Source organism: Camelina sativa, chromosome 18, assembly GCF_030686135.1.
Source record: "Camelina sativa cultivar CO46 ecotype springtype chromosome 18, ASM3068613v1".
Lineage (NCBI taxonomy): Eukaryota > Viridiplantae > Streptophyta > Magnoliopsida > Brassicales > Brassicaceae > Camelina > Camelina sativa.
This window is the reverse complement of record NC_141897.1, coordinates 3,885,504-3,903,868: the sequence shown is the minus strand read 5'-3', so window position 1 is coordinate 3,903,868 and position 18,365 is coordinate 3,885,504. Positions and strand designations below refer to the sequence as shown.

Genomic DNA, 18,365 nt, shown 5'->3' with positions numbered 1-18,365 from the left:
AAAAAAATTCTAAAAATTAATTTAACATATTGTAATTATGTAAAAGAGGATAAAATAAAAATATTCAATCCTAAAAGGTATTTCTAACAAATTATCTTAAAAGTTTTAAAATCTTGATGGTAAAAATTAACTTCAAAATAAAGAAAATAATCTACTTTTTTTTTTATGTAAGAGCAAGTGCATTAGTGTTAGTTTGGTCCGTCCTTCGGTATTAAAATTATAAATTTAAATCGAAATAAACAGATTATCGAAGAAATGTTCCTCCAAACGGGACGTAATTTGCTGCGTCCTTCGTTACACATGGCAGCGTCTGCGTGGTTGGTGTTGTTTGGGTAGGGCGAACCCAAAAATCGGTCCGTCCAGTTCATTTGTGTTTTCTCTCCGACTCTCTCTCTTGACTCTCTCTCTTGACTCTCTCTTTCTTGACGGCGATTCGTTTGGCGATTAATCAAAGCCGGCGATTTCATCCGTAAATTTTCTCACACGGACCTAGTATTTTGTATCATCTAGAAGATTATCTGCCGGTTCCAATTGAAAGGAGGTTTGTATTCCAACGCCGTTTGCGATTTTAGATGATTTAGTATTTTTGATGTATTCTCGATTTAGGGTTTTCGATATTGTTTCTGGGATTCGATAGTTTAGTCTCTGAGTTTTGTTTGGATAGTTTACTCTCTCGGTTTAGGTATATTTTGTCTCTGATTTTTGTTTCGATTTAGGGTTTTGGATTATGTTTTGGGTTTTGATAGTTGAGTATCTCAGTTTTGGTTCGAATTAGGTTTTTGGATTATGTTTATGGATTTAGCTAGTTGAGTGTCTGAGTTTCTGGCTTTGTCTTTAAGATTGTTGTCAGTTTGTTTGGATTATGTGGATTCTTTTATGTTAAACTGAGTATAACCTTGCAATTGTTTGTTGTTCATGAGTTTTCTCAGCGTCACGTGAAGAAAGCAACACATAACGGGAAATCACAGAAGAAGTAGCAACAATCATCGAGTCAGAGGTAAATACTTGATTCCATTAGCATCAGAAATGTCCATTGGTTGTTGTTTGGTGGACTCAGTTCTGGAAATGCTTTGGTTGTTGTATAGTTGGTCTTTGTATAAAGGATAGCTCCCAAGTCTATTATTGATAAGATGTTTGTCTTAAACCATCTCCTCTATGAATTTAATGGGATACTATAATGCTTTGTACTTGTGTAAGTTGTCATAAATTGTGATTAGACTTAGGTATTTGAAGGATAGGTCATTATGAATGGTAACTTATTACTTGATACCTTTTCACCTTTAAAACACCAAACCAGCCTTCAATCTTTCTCAATCATTTTCTATCTCTCTTCTTTGGTAAACCAACAACTTTTCCGATTCCTCATCATCTAAAACTCTTCTTCCTATGAGTTCTTACAATCCATTCAGTCAGTCCTCTAGTTATTTAGAGCTTCTCAACAGTCAAGGAGAGTCACTTAACCAAGAAAACTCTCCTTATGAGAGTTTTCCACCACCTGGCCACAATGGTGCTTATGAAATACCTCCTTGGAGCTCTCAACAATCCCAGGATGCACCTCTTTCTCAAGAGACACCTGTCAGGAAGGATAGGAAGAAATGGAATCCGGCTGACGATGAAATTCTTATCTATGCGTGGCTGAACACTTCAAAGGACCCGATTATTGCAAATCAACAAAAGGGAGGAAGTTTTTGGCAAAGGGTTAAAAAATACTATGCAGAGTCTCCTCATGCTATAGCCAATGGTGAACAGGGGCTAAACATAAACTGTAAGCAGAGGTGGTTCAAGATCAATGAGTTCACTAACAAGTTATGCGGGGCTTATGCAGCTGCAGAGAGACTAAACAGTAGTGGACACTCTGAGAACGATGTGCTGAAGGTGGCTCACGACATCTACTTCTCTGACTATAAGACGAAGTATACAATGGAGCATTGCTGGTGTTTGTTAAGGTTTGAGCAGAAATGGCTGAACCTTAACGCTATTAACACCCCTTCACCTTCAGTCAGAACAAAGAGCAAACCAGTTGCTGCAGCTTCACAATCCGAGGCAACCCTCACTGAGCAAGACTTTGAGAAAAGGCCTCAAGGTATCAAGGCTGCAAAGGCCAGCAGGAACAATGCTCAGGGGAAGGCTCTTGCTGAGTACAAGAGCATGTGGGAAGTAAAGAAGGTGGATATGGCTGAAAAGGAGAAGCTACAGAAGCTTGGCATACTAGACACACTTCTTGTCAAACCAGAGCCACTTAGTGCAGCTGATCAAGTTATCAAGGATAAGATAGTGGCTCAGTATTTTTGAGATTGATGTATTGACTTAAGATGTAACTTTGTATTTCTTATTTTAGTATCTAAGTTTGAATTTCTGTTTTAGTTTGATATGTATTCAATTATGTCTGTTCTTGTTTCATCAACTCGGCTTTTGTTGCACTTTGAATTGCTATCTATATATTAATCTGTTCTCTAATTATGTTAAACTCTCCTTGTGTCTCTGATTGTGTCAATCTGTTCTCTGAATCTATATGTTTCAAATAAATCAGATGGGCCAAGACTACAGCTACTCTCAGCCTGATTCCTTAGATCAGTATGATAGATACTCTGAGGACACTAAGGACAGGGAAATAGAAGCTTTGATTCGGATGGATGAGGCTGAGAGTAGCTTCATCAATGCTTAGGCGACTCAATACTCTCCTCAACCTGAGGTTGAGTTCGGATTCCCCAAGGTATGCTACTGTGATGGTCAGCCTATTCTATCTTCAAGCTACAACAGAAGATATGTGGTTTAACATAAACAGATTATGAAGTGATTTGCTATGTTTTAACTGATTATGAAGTGATTTTCTATGTTATATATGTTAATGCAGGTTCTTCACATGTGGGAATGTTGATGATGGAGAGATGCATATTCACAAGTGGTGGGATGTAGCTGTCATGGAGGAGATAAGAGAGATGGACAGACAATGTGAAGTGCTGTCTGAGAAGGTAGATAACCTTACATTCTCGAGTGACTATGAGTCCTCACACATCAGTAATGAAACTGAGCAGAAAATAGTCCAGTTAGAGAATGTAGTGTTTGAGCTAGGGAAGACCAGAAATAGGTTTAGAAATGGTTTTGAATTGATGGTTTTGGTAATTGCTATTGTGGTAGCTTTACTAGGTATGGTGGTGATGTCTAAATAATTGATGGTTTGTATCCTTTGTTTGTATCCTTGTATCCTGTTTTTTTTCTATGGCCTTTGTATAAATTTTGGGGATCTGTTTGTAACCTTTTTGTTTCCGAAATTATCAAGTTCTTCAACTAAAATGATTGAAGTAAGACAGGTCGTTACTATATAGTCACAAGCATCATAGTCTTGAACATTTTAGTGTCACGGGTTAAGTATACAAAGGAGTCACATGGGAGTTATTATGATATTCTTCTTAAACAAATGAGTCACATGCTTGGAAATTTAACAATCACGGGTAACACAAAGCTTGTCATCTCATTTCCTATAAATATGCTTCTTTTGTAATACAAAACCAAACAAAATAAATCAACACTTCACTTCTCTTTTTTCTATACTCGATTTCTTCTCAATATCAAAACAAGATCTCAAATTTTTTTTTTTTTTTAAATGGCATCTTCATCAAACCATTATCACTACCAAAGAGATGGTGCGGATAATTTTGATGCTTATTTTGATAATTTTCTCAAAAATTCTAATATCATTCAAGAACCAATAGAGCCAAAGAAACGGATTTTTATCCAGAGAAACCGGGAAGAAGGCCACAATAATCTTTGGAATGATTATTTCAGTGATACTCCAACATACCCGGACAATTTATTCCGGCGACGGTTTCGCATGCACAAGCCATTGTTCATGCGTATTGTGCAACGTCTCTCTACCGAAGTCTAGTATTTCCATCAATCCCATGATGCAACCGGACAGGCTAGTCTATCACCTATACAAAAATGTACTGCAGCAATTCGTCAATTGGCATATGGTACTGCGTCCGACTCAGTTGACGAGTATGTACGAATTGGTGCTTCAACAGCTCGGAAATGTTTGCATGAGTTTACCGCCGGAATAATCCTGTTGTTTGGCGATGAATACCTAAGACGTCCCAGACCGGACGACCTAGAAAGACTACTCTATGAAAATGAAAAACGTGGATTTCCCGGGATGGTTGGGAGCATTGACTGTATGCATTGGGGGTAGAAGAATTGTCCAACAGCTTGGAAAGGGATGTATTCACGATCAACTAGAAAACCTACAATCGTGTTGGAGGCGGTAGCTTTGTATGACATCTGGATATGGCATGCTTTTTTTGGAGCTCCAGGTACTATGAACGATCTTAATATTCTAGATCGATCAAATGTTTTTGATGACATTCTTAACAGTAAAGCTCTGGAGGTCAACTTCTTTGTCAACGGAAGGGAGTACAATTTGGCGTACTATCTCACGGATGGCATTTATCCAAAATGGGCCACTTTTATACAATCTATCTGGCTTCCACAAGATATGAAAAATTCTCTCTTTTCGACAAAACAAGAAGCTGTGCGGAAAGATGTTGAGCGTGCCTTTGGAGTCTTGCAAGCTAGATTCGTCGTTATTAAAAGTCCATCTCCTTTATGGGATAAATACAAAATAGCAAATGTTATGAGAGCATGCATAATACTCCATAATATGATTGTCGAGGATGAACGAGATACATACAGTTTCTGAAACATTGTTTCTGAATTTCAACACGGAGAAGATGTGGATCAAACATATACCGTCGGTGCCGCCAGTTTGGGTTCAAATATGAGCACTACGATTACTCGTCTTACAAAAATTCGGGATAAACAAGCCCATGAGCAGTTAAAAAGAAGATTTGATTGAGCTTATTTGGACTAACTTTGGACATCTTCCAGATAATGAAGATTAATTAAAAAAAATCTATTAATTGAATAAAATGTTTGTTTTTATTTTTGATGTTTGTATGTTTTATGTTTTTAATTTTTAATGTTTTAATTGTATGTTTAGTTTTTTTTTCAAGTTTTTGTAACTTTGTATTCTTATGTTTTTAATGTTAATGTTATATGTTTTATTTAATTAAAACTTTAATATGTTTTTACTTATTAATTTAAATAATTAATTTTTTTAATTTATAATATTATTATTTTATTCAGGAGACCAACTGTGATGGACATCAATGCTCATACCAAACTTAAAAAACTCTGAAAATAATCTTATTATATTTGAGGGACCAAAATGTGTTCTACACCAATGCCCATGCTCTAAGACCATGTGCATCGGCGTCTATTTGGACTGTCCCCCGGGATTTGTCTTTTAAAAATAAATCAAAAAAGGCCCAATAATGAAGAAACGTATCTTTAACCACGACGTTTTTCGTCCGTCTACTTGGACACGTGGTAGGTTGTGATTGGTAGAAGATTTTGTCTAGGATTTTGTTTTTTTGATGTTTTTATGTTTTATGTTTTCTGTTTTTCATGTCTTAATTGTATGTTTTTGTTTTTCAACTTTAAATAATTAATGTTTAAACTTTAAAAATATTATTATTTTATTCGGGGGACCAAATACAAATAGACATCAATGCTCATACTAAAAATAAAAACTTTTCAAAATAATACTATTAAATTTGGGGGACCAAAAACAAGGGGATACCAATGCCCATACTCTAAGGGTCCAGAATCAAAATCCTATAGTCAAAAGTTTAAACCCTAAACCTTATTAGGTAAGCTTTTAAAAGTAACCTCAGTTTCAATAGCTCTGAAACCTAAACAAAGTATGTCAATTTCTTAAATTTTAAAATAATTCAGTCTATTTTTAACTGAGTTTTAAAATAATTGTATTCACAATAATTCACAGTAATCATGTATCAACGATCCAAAAAGAGAAACATTGAATAATTGAAAAGAAACAAAAAGGATACTCCTTTTAAGTTCGATCGCACTTATGAGTGTTTCTATTTCTCCTCTGCTTTATTCATGTGGGAACCAAATACGTGGTAACCACTCAAATCATCTCACACTTTTTTCAGAATCCATCCAAGAAAAAAATAAGTTTCAGATCCTCGTGATTATATTTTTCTTATTTCATGTATCTCATTCTCTATGTTCTTAATAATAATAGTACATTTATAAATGCGCACTCTTCTTTCACCGACCTTCCGACACGAAAAAGGCAAGTCCTTTTTTTTTGTTTCTCTGTCACTTCCACTTGTTCACCATGAATATGCTTTAATGGGTTCTTCTTCTGTTGCAGCTTTTATTAGATTATCTTTTGTTTTTCTCTTTTTCAGTTGGTAGGGTTTATGAACTTACTTATACATTCTCTGTATAAAACCTAGAGGGAAGTGTTAGATCAAAAACCCCTTTTTTAATTTTTGTGGGTGTTTCTACTTTCTTAATTTAGAAGGTAGACAAAAATGTTGGTGAAGTTTGGGTTTTTATTACTTGTGATCTCTTTTGTGTTTTTGTCTAATAACACTTTGGGACAACAAGATGATGATGATACTGCTGTGTACATTGTCTCACTTAAACAACCACCTAATGTTCATCTCTTTGAAGAACAAGAGCTTAAACAAACTAGACATAATCACAAAAAGTCCAAATTTACACCAAAACCTCAACCAAGGTATATATACTGATAAATTTTGATTCTTTTATTCTTGTCACTAGATTCTCTCTCTGTAGCTTTATTAAAACCCATTTTTGTGTGTGTTTTTTTTTTGTATAGGAACAATTCAAGGAAACGTCATGGGAGGTCAAAGATACCATCTGTTGCTCAATCTCATGACTCATTCTTGAGAAAGACATTAAAAGGAGAGACTTATATAAAGCTTTATAGTTACCATTATCTAATCAATGGATTTGCTCTGTTTGTTAACTCACAACAGGTATTATAAACACATGACTTCTTGATCATTGTAAGAACTAATCTTTGAGTATACTTGATATTGAGTTTCTTTAAGGCTGAGAAGCTTTCAATGAGGAGAGAAGTAGCAAACATAGTGTTAGATTACTCTGTTAGGACAGCAACAACTTATACTCCACAGTTCATGGGTTTGCCACAAGGAGCATGGGTCAAAGAAGGTGGATTCGAGATTGCTGGAGAAGGAGTTGTTATCGGTTTTATCGATACCGGAATCGATCCGAAACATCCTAGTTTCGACGACAAGGACTCTTACTCTCAGCGTTCATATCCAACCCCTAAGCATTTCTCAGGTATTTGTGAAGTCACACCAGATTTCCCATCAGGATCTTGCAATAAAAAGCTGATTGGAGCGCGGCATTTCGCGCAATCCGCTGTTACAAGAGGAATCTTTAACTCATCTGAAGATTACGCTTCTCCTTTTGATGGAGATGGTCATGGCACGTAAGTGTAACTATTTGGTCATGTCATATAAAAAACAGAGTTTGAAGCTTAAAAGATTGTTACTTTGGATGTATATATATATATATATATATATATGCAGACACACAGCTTCCATCGCAGCGGGTAACCACGGCGTTCCAGTGATAGTTTCTAATCATAGCTTTGGAAACGCTAGTGGAGTCGCTCCTCGTGCATTGTAAGTAAAACAACAAAACTTGGATCAATGGTAAATTCTTTCACAAACTAACTTTTATGATTCTTTCTATATTTTAGTATTTCTGTTTACAAAGCATTGTACAAGGGTTTTGGAGGTTTTTCTGCAGATGTTGTTGCAGCTATAGATCAGGTTTGCAAATCAAGAAAATAAAATGTGATTAAAGATTTTAGCTATTCTTTCAAATTTTGAAGACTTAAAAATATAATGGTTGTAACATTTTTTTAGGCAGCTCAAGATGGAGTAGATATACTAAGTCTATCAATTACACCGAATCGAAAACCTCCTGGTGTTGCCACATTCTTTAACCCTATAGATATGGCATTACTCTCTGCTGTCAAAGCTGGAATCTTCGTAGTCCAAGCTGCGGGAAATACCGGTCCAGCGCCTAAAAGCATGTCTTCTTTTAGTCCTTGGATTTTCACAGTTGGTGCTTCCTCTCATGATAGAGTCTACTCCAATTCGTTAACCCTAGGAAACAATGTAACTATTCCAGGCATAGGATTCGCAAGTAAGTCCTCTTACCATCTCAAACTAATAACTTTCGATGATTACTGATTTGTAATTTTGTTTCTCTTTATAGTTCCGACGGATGATGGGAAAATGTACAAGATGATATCTGCTTTTCATGCCTTGAACAATAGTACTTCTGTAGATAAGGATATGTATGTAGGTGAATGTCAAGATTATGACAATTTCGATCAAGATCTTGTCTCGGGGAATCTTTTGATATGTAGCTACTCGGCTCGTTTTGTTATCGGTCTTTCGACTATTAAACAAGCTTTAGATGTTGCCAAGAATCTATCCGCGGTTGGCGTTGTGTTCTATATGGACCCGTATGTTTTTGGCTTTCAGATCAATCCAACGCCTATGGATATGCCCGGAATCATAATTCCATCAGCAGAAGATTCTAAGGTGGGAAAATATATAAAGCATTTGTTTAAAGGTTTATATTATACATGGTTTCTAATGCACTAAGGACATGTTTTTCTTGCAGACTTTACTCAAGTACTATAACACTTCTCTTCAAAGAGATGGAAGCACCAAAGAAATTGTTAGTTTTGGAGCGGTTGCAGCTATTGAAGGTGGCTTAAATGCTAACTTTAGTGACAGAGCTCCTAAGGTAATGTATTACTCAGCAAGAGGACCTGATCCAGAAGACAACTCTTTTAACGACGCAGACATATTAAAACCGAACCTTGTAGCTCCTGGTAACTCTATTTGGGGTGCTTGGAGTTCTGCTTCAACAGATTCAACTGAGTTTATAGGTAAAGTATATACAAGTGATCAAAAACAGAGGATATTTATATAAAGTTACTAACTTTAGGATTTGAGTTTTGTTCTGTTTTCTCTGTTTAGGTGAAAAGTATGCTATGATGTCCGGTACAAGCATGGCTGCTCCTCATGTAGCTGGTGTCGCTGCATTAATCAAACAAACTTACCCACAGTTTACTCCTTCACAAATCGCATCCGCGCTTTCAACAACTGCTCTTCTTTATGATAATAAAGGCAGTCCGATAATGGCTCAACGATCTTTTTCCAATCCAGATCAAAGCCTCTACACCGCAACACCGTTTGACATGGGAAGCGGTTTTGTTAATGCAACCTCAGCTTTAAACCCTGGTCTAATTTTTGATACAAGTAAGTGTATTGTGTATATGCATATTAGGTCACACAAGTCAAAGTTTGATTTGTCATTTCAAAATGTCTCATATGTAGGTTTTGAAGACTATATGTCATTCCTATGTGGGATCAATGGCTCGGATCCGGTGGTATTTAACTATACTGGACTTCATTGTTCCGCTACCAACACAACGATCAGCGGCTTTGACCTCAACATGCCTTCGATTACTGTATCGACGCTCAATGGCACGCAAATATTTCAGAGATCAGTAAGAAACATAGCCGAGAATGAGACATATAATGTTGGCTGGAGTCCTCCTTATGGTGTTTCAATGAAAGTATCACCTGGTCTGTTTTCTATAGGCTTGGGAGAAACTCAAGTACTTAGCATAACCCTCAACGCGACAAAGAACAGTTCTAGTTCTAGTTTTGGCAGAATCGGATTGTTTGGAAACACAGGACACATTGTTAATATTCCTGTAACTGTCATATCGAAAAGAGCTTGGAGCTAATGATAGATAAACACATTCTTCTTTTACCATTCAGTTGTTAAAGTTACATTTTTTATTTAATGCAATGTTAAAACCATAGAAATGTCTTCAAACACAAGTAGCTAACTCCAATCTTCAAGCGTTTCCTCCATCTTTGTTGCCTTTGCTTGGAGAAGAAGGTAACTTCGTGGTTTCCTCTTGAGCTCCAGATGGGTTTGTAGGAATGTTAGGGTTAACCATTGTGAAAGGTGGGTACTTTGGGAAAGGCCAGCCCTTCAATGGAAACATGTGACTGAAGAATCCACCAATCATGGATTTTGCATTTCCGGACTTGATCTTGTTCATTGAAGATGAATCATCCATTAGGGATTGATCTGATTTTGGTTCTGAAAGAAGCTTTGGGCCGCGGAGTGAGAGTGCGGGTCGGGAACTAAGGAGGACGAAGACGAGTAGGAGAGAACAGAGCGAAGAAGCCTTTGAGATTTTCGACATTGTTGCTATGGTGTTTTTGTTTTGAGCTCTTGTGTTTTGTGATTGTGTGCGTGTTTATGGGGTTTGTGGATAATCTTATATATAAGTGGCGATCTTTGAGGTTAGAAAAGAGATGTGTTCTTGACGTTGGGATTCTACTTCTTACCTAAACCAGTTTTCGAATTAAAGCTTCATGATTTGAGCATGACCATGTCATGAGAGATGATGATCTATGGGTTTCTTCAATATTCATGTTTAGGTTGACAAGAACCAAGCTCATGGGCCAAAAGTATCAAAATCTTCAACAAAACAAATATAAAAATGTAAATCGGTTGTTGTAAATTTTATCTATTCTTTTTCCATTTTTTTTTCTATTACATAACATGCATTATGCATATGTTTGGTCATCTTATTGTAAACATGACCATGTAAATCGGTTGTTGTAAACATGCATTATGCAAAATATGTCTTGTGTAGGGCAAAGATGTCAATTTTTGAGATTCTCATTATGTGTGACTCAATTTTTGATGTAAGAAAATTATCCTAAATATCTAAAATCATCACCCAAATCCTAAAATTTTTGATCGCTTCTTAAAATTTTTAGCAATAATACTTACTCGCAGATAATAGAATTATGATATCTAGTAGTAACCCAACCCTAATCATCGTAATTATTTTATGAATAAACATAAAAGAAGAAAGTTTTACTAATAAGAGATCACTTGAGAATTGAGATACACACAAAACAACACTCATCAAGAAACAAAGAAGTAAGAGAAAGAAGAAGAAAAACAGGGGAACGAACGAAACACGTGTGTATGTTTTCAGGGAACGACTGAGGGAGCTGCAGTGGTGGAGCAGTATTTATTAGATTGGACAAGACGACAGATTGACGCGGCGGAGATGATGAGCATAAGGATTACACCGGCGAAGGCGGCCATTAATGCTCCGGCACCGTGATCGCAGTAAGTGGCGAATCTGTCACAAATCTTCTCCCATCTCGCGTGTTTATTCCCGTTCTTCCCTACCTCCGCCATGAACGCCGCCGCGTTTGCTGCCGCCGAGATTAGAGTCACGTTCAGCTGTTTTTTCCAATGAGAAGAAGTCAAGTCAGCATAAATATGAGACTCTCTTCTAACATTTATTAAAACGACTCCAAAAAAAAAAAAGTGAAACTTCATAATTATTTCTAAACACAATATTGTTAAAATTTTCGTGAAACTAAAATTGTATATTTTGTCTCTAAAGTCTTTTTCCTTTATAAATGTGAATTAAATTAAATTTAAAATAAATAAATATATTAACCCCAACTAGTTGGTTTTTATAGTCGTGAAAATGTAAATATTTATATGTTTACCATGTCAAGAATTGCGACAGAGAGAAGACGAGAACGAGTGAATTCCATTTTCCCTCCAAATATCTGAAGAGCAATCATCAACAAGTTGTGGAAGCTCACCATTGCATTAGCTACAACAAAAAACCTTTTTTGTTTCCCAACACCAAAAATTATCAGAAAAGATTAGTCTCAAAATCAAGATTTAGAAAGTCTTAGAATGTGTATTTGAAGAAGCTTGCTTACACAAAAGCTGGTGTGTGGTCGAACTTAGCAGTGAAAGTAGCGTTGATTGGAGTGTTTCCAACTTTTCCCACGACGAAAGTCTTTGTTTGTTTGTTTAATCCCATTACAATGGCTGCAGATAACGTGGCTGAGAAGGCAAGTAATCTCATCCCTAAGAGTATTTTGCAACTCTTTTCGCTCGTAGCAGCCGATGCGAGCTTTGAAACCGCCATTGTTTTGAAGATGATGTATGATGTAATTGGTTTGTGTGTGTTGTAATGTGTGTAAAGAGAGTGTTGTGTTATATATTGAGTTTATTTTTGAGTGTTTGTGTTTGGTCTTTTGTCTGACCATCTAACTTTGGGAGGGTTAATTTTAGGTTTTGGTGGTTGTGAAGATTCAGTGAAAAAAATATCAGATATGATTCCCATTTTTTTTTGTTCTGTGGCAAGTTAACTTACTCTTGGGACAGTCTCATCTACCCACTTAAACCTGTCTTGACTTTTTGTGGAAGTATAAACTCAATTAGCTGATCGCGTCTGCGTTTAGTGTGTACCTTTTCCAGTGAATCTACAACTTCAAATATTTTAAACAAAACGATTTGAAAAATTTAGATGCCAAAAAAGGAAAAATCGCATATTATTATTTTTGGAATTTTTTTTTTCTGATAAAAAAATAAAGAATGTGAATTTTCTTCTTTCACAGAAACGCAAAGTTAAAGGTAGAAATTGCAGTTGAAACAATGTGAATCTTATGTGATTTTTAATGAATTACAGTTGGAACTTGGAACTTTTGGTTTGCCAAATCGGATAAGTTCCTTTTTGTTTTATTTTTTCTTCATAATTTTTCCCCCCAGAAAAAATGGGAATCTGTCGTGATTTTTTTTTCATGTAAACACAAACATGCAGGCCGAAATTGCAATTGAAGCAGTAAAAAACCCTAAATAGAAAAACGTTTCTGCAATATTGAGCTAATTTGTAAATTTAGAGCTTTCATTCAAAAATAAAATAAAACCCAAATTCCATACCGGGACCAACCGGTGTAGAGAGATGAATAACAAAAGGATATGCTAAATCATTACATCATTACCGGTACACGCGAATTTTCTTAAATCTAATTATTAAGAAAATTTGTATGTTGTGATTTTTGTATTTTATTTTAATATCTTTTGATTAATATTCAGATTCTATAATTTTAGATAGATTGCATTTTTTTTGTTTTTTTGTACCGGTTAGAATTGGCTTAACATATCTCGTTAACTTATCATTTGATATCAAACTAAATAATTTTATGTATTTTAGTAGACTAACCCGTAAAAAAAAACTATATAAACATATTTATTTAAACAGCTTTAACCCGCTTGCTAACATGATCCACAAGTATTTTTTTTAGTAAGTGAAAAGTATCTAAAATATTTAAATTATAGATACTAATTTTTTTTACAATTATTTAAAGTTTGTTTTTTGATATTAATTTAAAGTATGATTATATTACAAATAATAACTTCAAGCAGTGGCGGAGCCAGAATAATGGATTATGGGGGTCATATATTACTAATGAACAAAAATTATTGGAGTTTTTATTAAAATCTTAAGAGATTATATAAACACAAAAAAACATTGTATTGAAAAATAAAAAATGAGGGTAAAAAAGGTAGTGGAACTTCAGACATGGGTGTCAATTCACTAAAAACAAACAAAATTTGCCATTATTTGATATATATGCAAGCCTAAACTAAAAATTTCATAAATTTTATGGGTGTCAACTGACACCCCTCTTCTTTCACTAGCTCCGCCACTGACTTCAAGTTTTGATATTTATTTAAATGGTAAGGGTTTAATTAAGTAAATTTTACAAAAAGATGTTATTTTGCCAAATATACTTCTGAATTAATAATATGGGGGATATATGTGGATAATATTGATAAAAATATTTTAATACTTATCTATATTATTTTTTTTTAATTTAAAAATATAAAGAAAAATACAATTTTTTTTAAAAAACTTAAGAATATAAAATCTTTTGAGTAGATTATTTAAGAAAATACTATAAATGTGAAGTGGAATAATTTTATTGTACGTAAATTATAAAAACATATCTATTTTACACTTTTTACTAGATCAAGAGATAGATACGAAGAAAACAATCTGGCACATATATATCTTCGTAGATATGTTTTATCTTTTTCAAATATCATATTTTATTCTATATATCTTCATTAATCTTCATTTTCACATTGATAAATAATATACTTTGATATTTTTACCAACTAAGTTTTATGGTTCTACTAGAATTTGTATCCGCGCATGCACGAGATTTTAATTTAACCTTTTCTATCAATATAAATTATTGAACTCAAATATAATCATTCCAACTTTTGAGTATAATTCTATAGAAACACTGAACTTACTTTACTAAGTGATATACAACATATATATATTATTGAAGATAATATTTCTTTGTGACATCTATTTGCGTGAGATTTTATTTAAAATTTTTATCAATAAGAATCATTGAACATAGATATAATTATTTAAAAATTAAAAGAGAAATCTATAAAAATGCCATACTTATTTTATTAATTTACATATAATATATATTGTTGTAACATCCACGAACCAAACTCTGCATTTTGGGGATGAGTGTCGATCGACACCAATGGTGGTGTCGGTAGACACAAGTAATTTCTGGTTCGACCAATTCGATTTAATTGTCGATTTGGGTCGGTTTGGTTTAAGAAAACCCCTAAAAACCGAATATTTAAGGGGGAAAGTTGACCTAGTCGTGGGTTTGGTTTGTTTCTGTCGCCGCTTAACAGAGAGAGAAAAGAGAGAAAAATGTTCTTGTGGTTTTTGGGAGAGGTTGTGAGATTTCTTGACTGTTCTTGAAAGATTTGAAGCTAGGAGGGTGTTAGAAGCTTGCTAGGAAGGTTGGATTCGTCGTGGTTGGTCAGAAACTTCCTGCAAAGAGGTGAGTGCATGACCATGACTGATCTAAGCCTGAGTTTTCCTTTGTCTTGCTTGTTTGGTGTTGTTGTGGTGTTTTTTCTTGCTTGTTATGGTTGCTATACGGTTCCTACGGATTCATATGGCTTTGGGAGTGAAATTTGGATGGATTGGAGGTGATGGGAAGCGAGATTCGACTCTCGGTTTCGAGCAGATCGCGTCTGCAGAGTCAGTGTCGATCGACTCTAGGTGGGTGTCGGTCGACACCATGGAGCAGCATCGATCGACACCTGTAGCCAGTGTCGGTCGACACTTGGCTGGTGTCAGTCGACACCTCCCTTCTAGTGAAGACGATACTTGCTTCTTGGTTTGTATGTCTTGTTTGCTGATTATGTTTGACATTGGTATCTCAGTTGCTTGTGTGTATAGCCTAGTAGATGAGAGGATTTCCTCACTGAGTGTTTATTCAAATACTTATGCATCTCAATTTGTGTTTGTGGTGCAGGTAAAGGCAAAGTGTGATCATGGAATCAAGACAATGAAGAGGAGGATGTTCTAGTGACTCGATTTGTTGTTTTCTGGCCTTGCTAGGTTGCTAGAGTTGGGTCATTAGAATGTGGTTTAGGTTGCTGGTTATTTGATTCATGATGTTTGGATTATTGGTGAGTTGTCATGATTTAATATTGGTTATTAAATTAATATTGGTTATGGGAGTACTGGTTATTATTGGTTAATGGTATTGTTTATGTTATCCGATGTTTTGTGTTTTGTGGTTAGGTGGCTAGTGGGTATAGGACCACTAGTTTACACCATAATTATTATTTATTATATATTAAAAAAACGGGTTGGGTCATTTCAATTGTCTAGTGTCACAATAATGTTTTTGGGGGAAATAAACAATATATTACGTGATAACAAAAAATGACTTAAGAATCTCACTGGAAAAATAAACAATATTGTCGACAATCTCCAGACCTTTTATCCTTAGAAGAGTTCATTCCATATTTATATCCCATGAAAACATCTTTTTAAAACTTCTAACGTTGAATGTAGATTGTTGATCTAATTATAGAGACCATTTTAACATATCGATATCACACAATAAATGCAAATATACAAAGTTTCATGAACAGTTTTAGTGCTATGTCGTTGTAATGGAGTTGTCCAAGTGGATCATCTAACATAATAGAGTATCCGACCAAGTAAAGAATGTCTAAATGGTGAAACATTTAAACCCGAAAATGAATATCCAGTCACTAATCCAAGTTACATATTTTTCTAAAACCTCATATGTTATTTGCAGATGTTAATTTTGTGATGCAACCTCAGCTTCGTCTTCTCAAAAAAAACATATTGTACTTTAAATATGTTGTTTTGCCAATATTTTGGGTTAAAATCATTTGACAAAATTGATGAAGTCTCAAGCTTGTTTTATATATATATTAAAATTGTAGCTACACAAATCACATGTCACTTTTTGTAACGGCTTACGTATCATTTTTCTATATTTTCTGACCACTAATTTTCTTTTTATAAAATGGATTATTTTTTCAAAATCTTTCTCATAGTTTTCTCAAAAAAATAGTGTGACCCTTATAATATCTTTTTTTTAGATTAAAACTTTTAAGTTGAGTTATATAATTAATTTTTTACTTTTGACTTCAATTTTATTTTTCTGTTTAAATTTTTATCAAATTATAACAATTACATAAGTTTTTTTTAACTCCACCATGCATTAGAATTTTATTTCCATTCTAAAACTCATTAACCCATTCTAAATTTTAGGAATATGATCATTTTTTGGTTATAATTTGAATAATAACATTATTACTAAAACAAATTCATAGTATTATTTTTACTATTTTAAAATTTTTATTTATTTTACTTAATTCATTTTATATAGTTATTAATTTTATTATTTACCAAAAAAATATATTATTCTTCATACTATTTTAAAATTTAATTAATTTTAGTTATTTTTTTAATTAGTTTTTACTATTATTAATTATATATAATAAATAAGTAATTAATGATTATTTAAAATACTATTTTTTAAGCAAAAACAAAAAAAAATATTGATTAGATGGATGATGATGTGGAGGAAGCAGAAGAGAGAAAAGTAAACTTTATATATATATATATATAGATTTACTATAAAATGAGAATCTCTTCACATAATTTCTTACAAGCTTGATTTAAACATCAAGAGCTCTGTACTTGCTTTCTCTTAATTATCTCGCTTAATCAGTTATCAAATAAAAAATAAAAATGAAGAGCTCTATGGAGTTTATCTCTACACTCTTCTTCCTAGTCCTACTTGGTATACAAATCTATCTTCCCACTAGCTATAAACAAATCTATTGAAATATACAAATTCTTTTGGTTATACTCTTATTGTTGATATGTTCTTATATAGGTGTGATGAAGATGGTTGAAGGAAAACCCTTACTGTGCGAAGCCCAAAGCATCAACTTCAGGGGATTTTGTGTGAAATGGAGGACTTGCAAGAGAGTGTGTATCAGCGAAGGTTTCCCTGATGGTCAATGCGAAGGATTCTTAATCTTCAGCAACAAATGTATGTGCAGGAAGCCTTGTGCTCTTTAATTCTGCCCGCTGGTTTAAAAATTGCTAATCGCTAATTGGGCAATGAGGATTGGTCTAGCGCCTAGCGAATAAATCGGAGATTATACGGAATTTAATTGGAAACTAGTTATATATATTATTTTATTAAATTAAATATTTATGTTATATATATATATATATATATTTGTTTTGTCAAAATCATACTTAGCTTATATTATATGGGTTTAATTAGCTCTGGCCAAACATATTTTTGGTTTCAAACTGAATTTTTTTTTTAAATTGTTGACTTTAACGATTTTCAATGCCTAGTGACTGAAAAATCGGGTTAACGATTAACTAGTCCGATTTGGTTAAAATCGCGGCGAAGAGCTACCGTTCAACTATTACAAACAAAGATTCTACCTAAATCAAATATTATACTATTATGAATACTTTAATTTATTTGTTAAAAAAAAGAGTAATTTAATTTTAATCCATCACTAAGAGTCTAAGATATCTATACATGTATTCAAAACTAGCTTTATTTTATAATATATGGCTACTAAGCTTTGTTCGATAAAATTAACATTTTTATATTTTTTTTATTAAAAATATTTTCATAGAATTAGAATTGATAAGTGTTAATATCTTTTTGATAAAATTGACATGTATCACAATTTTATTAATGAATAAATTTGAAATAAAAAAACTTTATATAATAAGATACTTCGTATAAATAAATATAATCTAGTTATAGTGAACCACTATTGCCTATTGGACTTGAACCTTGTCGTGACTCGTGCAGTCTCGGAGTTAGAATGGCTGACTCATTTTTTGTGGTCTTCGGGTCTAAACATCGGTTGTATTTTCAGCCGCTGAAGTTGCCATGTGCCTTTATTTTTTTTAATTTCATAATTAAACGTAACCTTTTTTTTTCTTATTCTAATTATTCAGGATAAATCTCATCTAAGTTTTGGAAAAGGTGTTAATCCACAAATAAATGTTTTTATGGAGCATTCAAGTAGACCGAAAACAAAGACTCATATTTAATTATTTATATATAAAGGAGGAGTAATTACGTTCCAAAAAAATTGATTTGCGGATCAAAAACTGTTTCCCGACATGGTTGTAACTTGTTTTTTTGGAGTTT

At 33.7% G+C, this 18,365-nt stretch overlaps 5 protein-coding genes across 7 annotated transcripts; 3 read left to right on the top strand and 2 right to left on the bottom strand.

The window, feature by feature from the left end:
- The first annotated feature begins 1,386 nt into the window (after positions 1 to 1,386).
- LOC104763122 (glutathione S-transferase T2-like) lies at positions 1,387 to 2,292 on the top strand. Its single transcript, XM_010486539.2, has one exon. It carries the CDS (start codon positions 1,387 to 1,389, stop codon positions 2,290 to 2,292), a length of 906 nt encoding a protein of 301 aa, XP_010484841.2.
- Positions 2,293 to 5,957: 3,665 nt separating this feature from the next.
- LOC104763121 (subtilisin-like protease SBT2.3) lies at positions 5,958 to 9,776 on the top strand. 3 transcript variants are annotated; one of them, XM_087499471.1, is made up of 11 exons: positions 5,958 to 6,157; positions 6,239 to 6,610; positions 6,713 to 6,872; positions 7,032 to 7,351; positions 7,452 to 7,547; positions 7,625 to 7,697; positions 7,794 to 8,076; positions 8,149 to 8,480; positions 8,563 to 8,833; positions 8,925 to 9,206; positions 9,285 to 9,776. In XM_087499471.1, the coding sequence occupies exons 2-11, from the start codon at positions 6,402 to 6,404 to the stop codon at positions 9,698 to 9,700; spliced, it is 2,442 nt and encodes an 813-aa protein (XP_087355597.1). In that variant the 5' UTR covers positions 5,958 to 6,157; positions 6,239 to 6,401; the 3' UTR covers positions 9,701 to 9,776. The 3 variants fall into 3 exon arrangements, with proteins under 3 accessions (XP_087355597.1, XP_087355596.1, XP_087355598.1); XM_087499470.1 differs by having other exon boundaries at positions 5,988 to 6,157; positions 6,948 to 7,351; XM_087499472.1 differs by lacking the exons at positions 5,958 to 6,157; positions 6,239 to 6,610 and having other exon boundaries at positions 6,853 to 6,872; positions 6,948 to 7,351; positions 7,794 to 8,048.
- LOC104760464 (uncharacterized) lies at positions 9,704 to 10,171 on the bottom strand. Its single transcript, XM_019240191.2, has one exon. It carries the CDS (start codon positions 10,169 to 10,171, stop codon positions 9,815 to 9,817), a length of 357 nt encoding a protein of 118 aa, XP_019095736.1. The 3' UTR covers positions 9,704 to 9,814.
- A 662-nt stretch (positions 10,172 to 10,833) lies between these two features.
- Positions 10,834 to 12,008, bottom strand: LOC104760465 (CASP-like protein 1B1). Its single transcript, XM_010483387.3, has 3 exons — positions 11,730 to 12,008; positions 11,508 to 11,631; positions 10,834 to 11,232 (listed from the first exon to the last, which is right to left on the bottom strand). The coding sequence occupies exons 1-3, from the start codon at positions 11,939 to 11,941 to the stop codon at positions 10,975 to 10,977; spliced, it is 594 nt and encodes a 197-aa protein (XP_010481689.2). The 5' UTR covers positions 11,942 to 12,008; the 3' UTR covers positions 10,834 to 10,974.
- A 4,829-nt stretch (positions 12,009 to 16,837) lies between these two features.
- LOC104760466 (putative defensin-like protein 9) lies at positions 16,838 to 17,434 on the top strand. The gene is made up of 2 exons (XM_010483389.3): positions 16,838 to 16,973; positions 17,070 to 17,434. The coding sequence occupies exons 1-2, from the start codon at positions 16,922 to 16,924 to the stop codon at positions 17,255 to 17,257; spliced, it is 240 nt and encodes a 79-aa protein (XP_010481691.1). The 5' UTR covers positions 16,838 to 16,921; the 3' UTR covers positions 17,258 to 17,434.
- Positions 17,435 to 18,365: the final 931 nt, after the last annotated feature.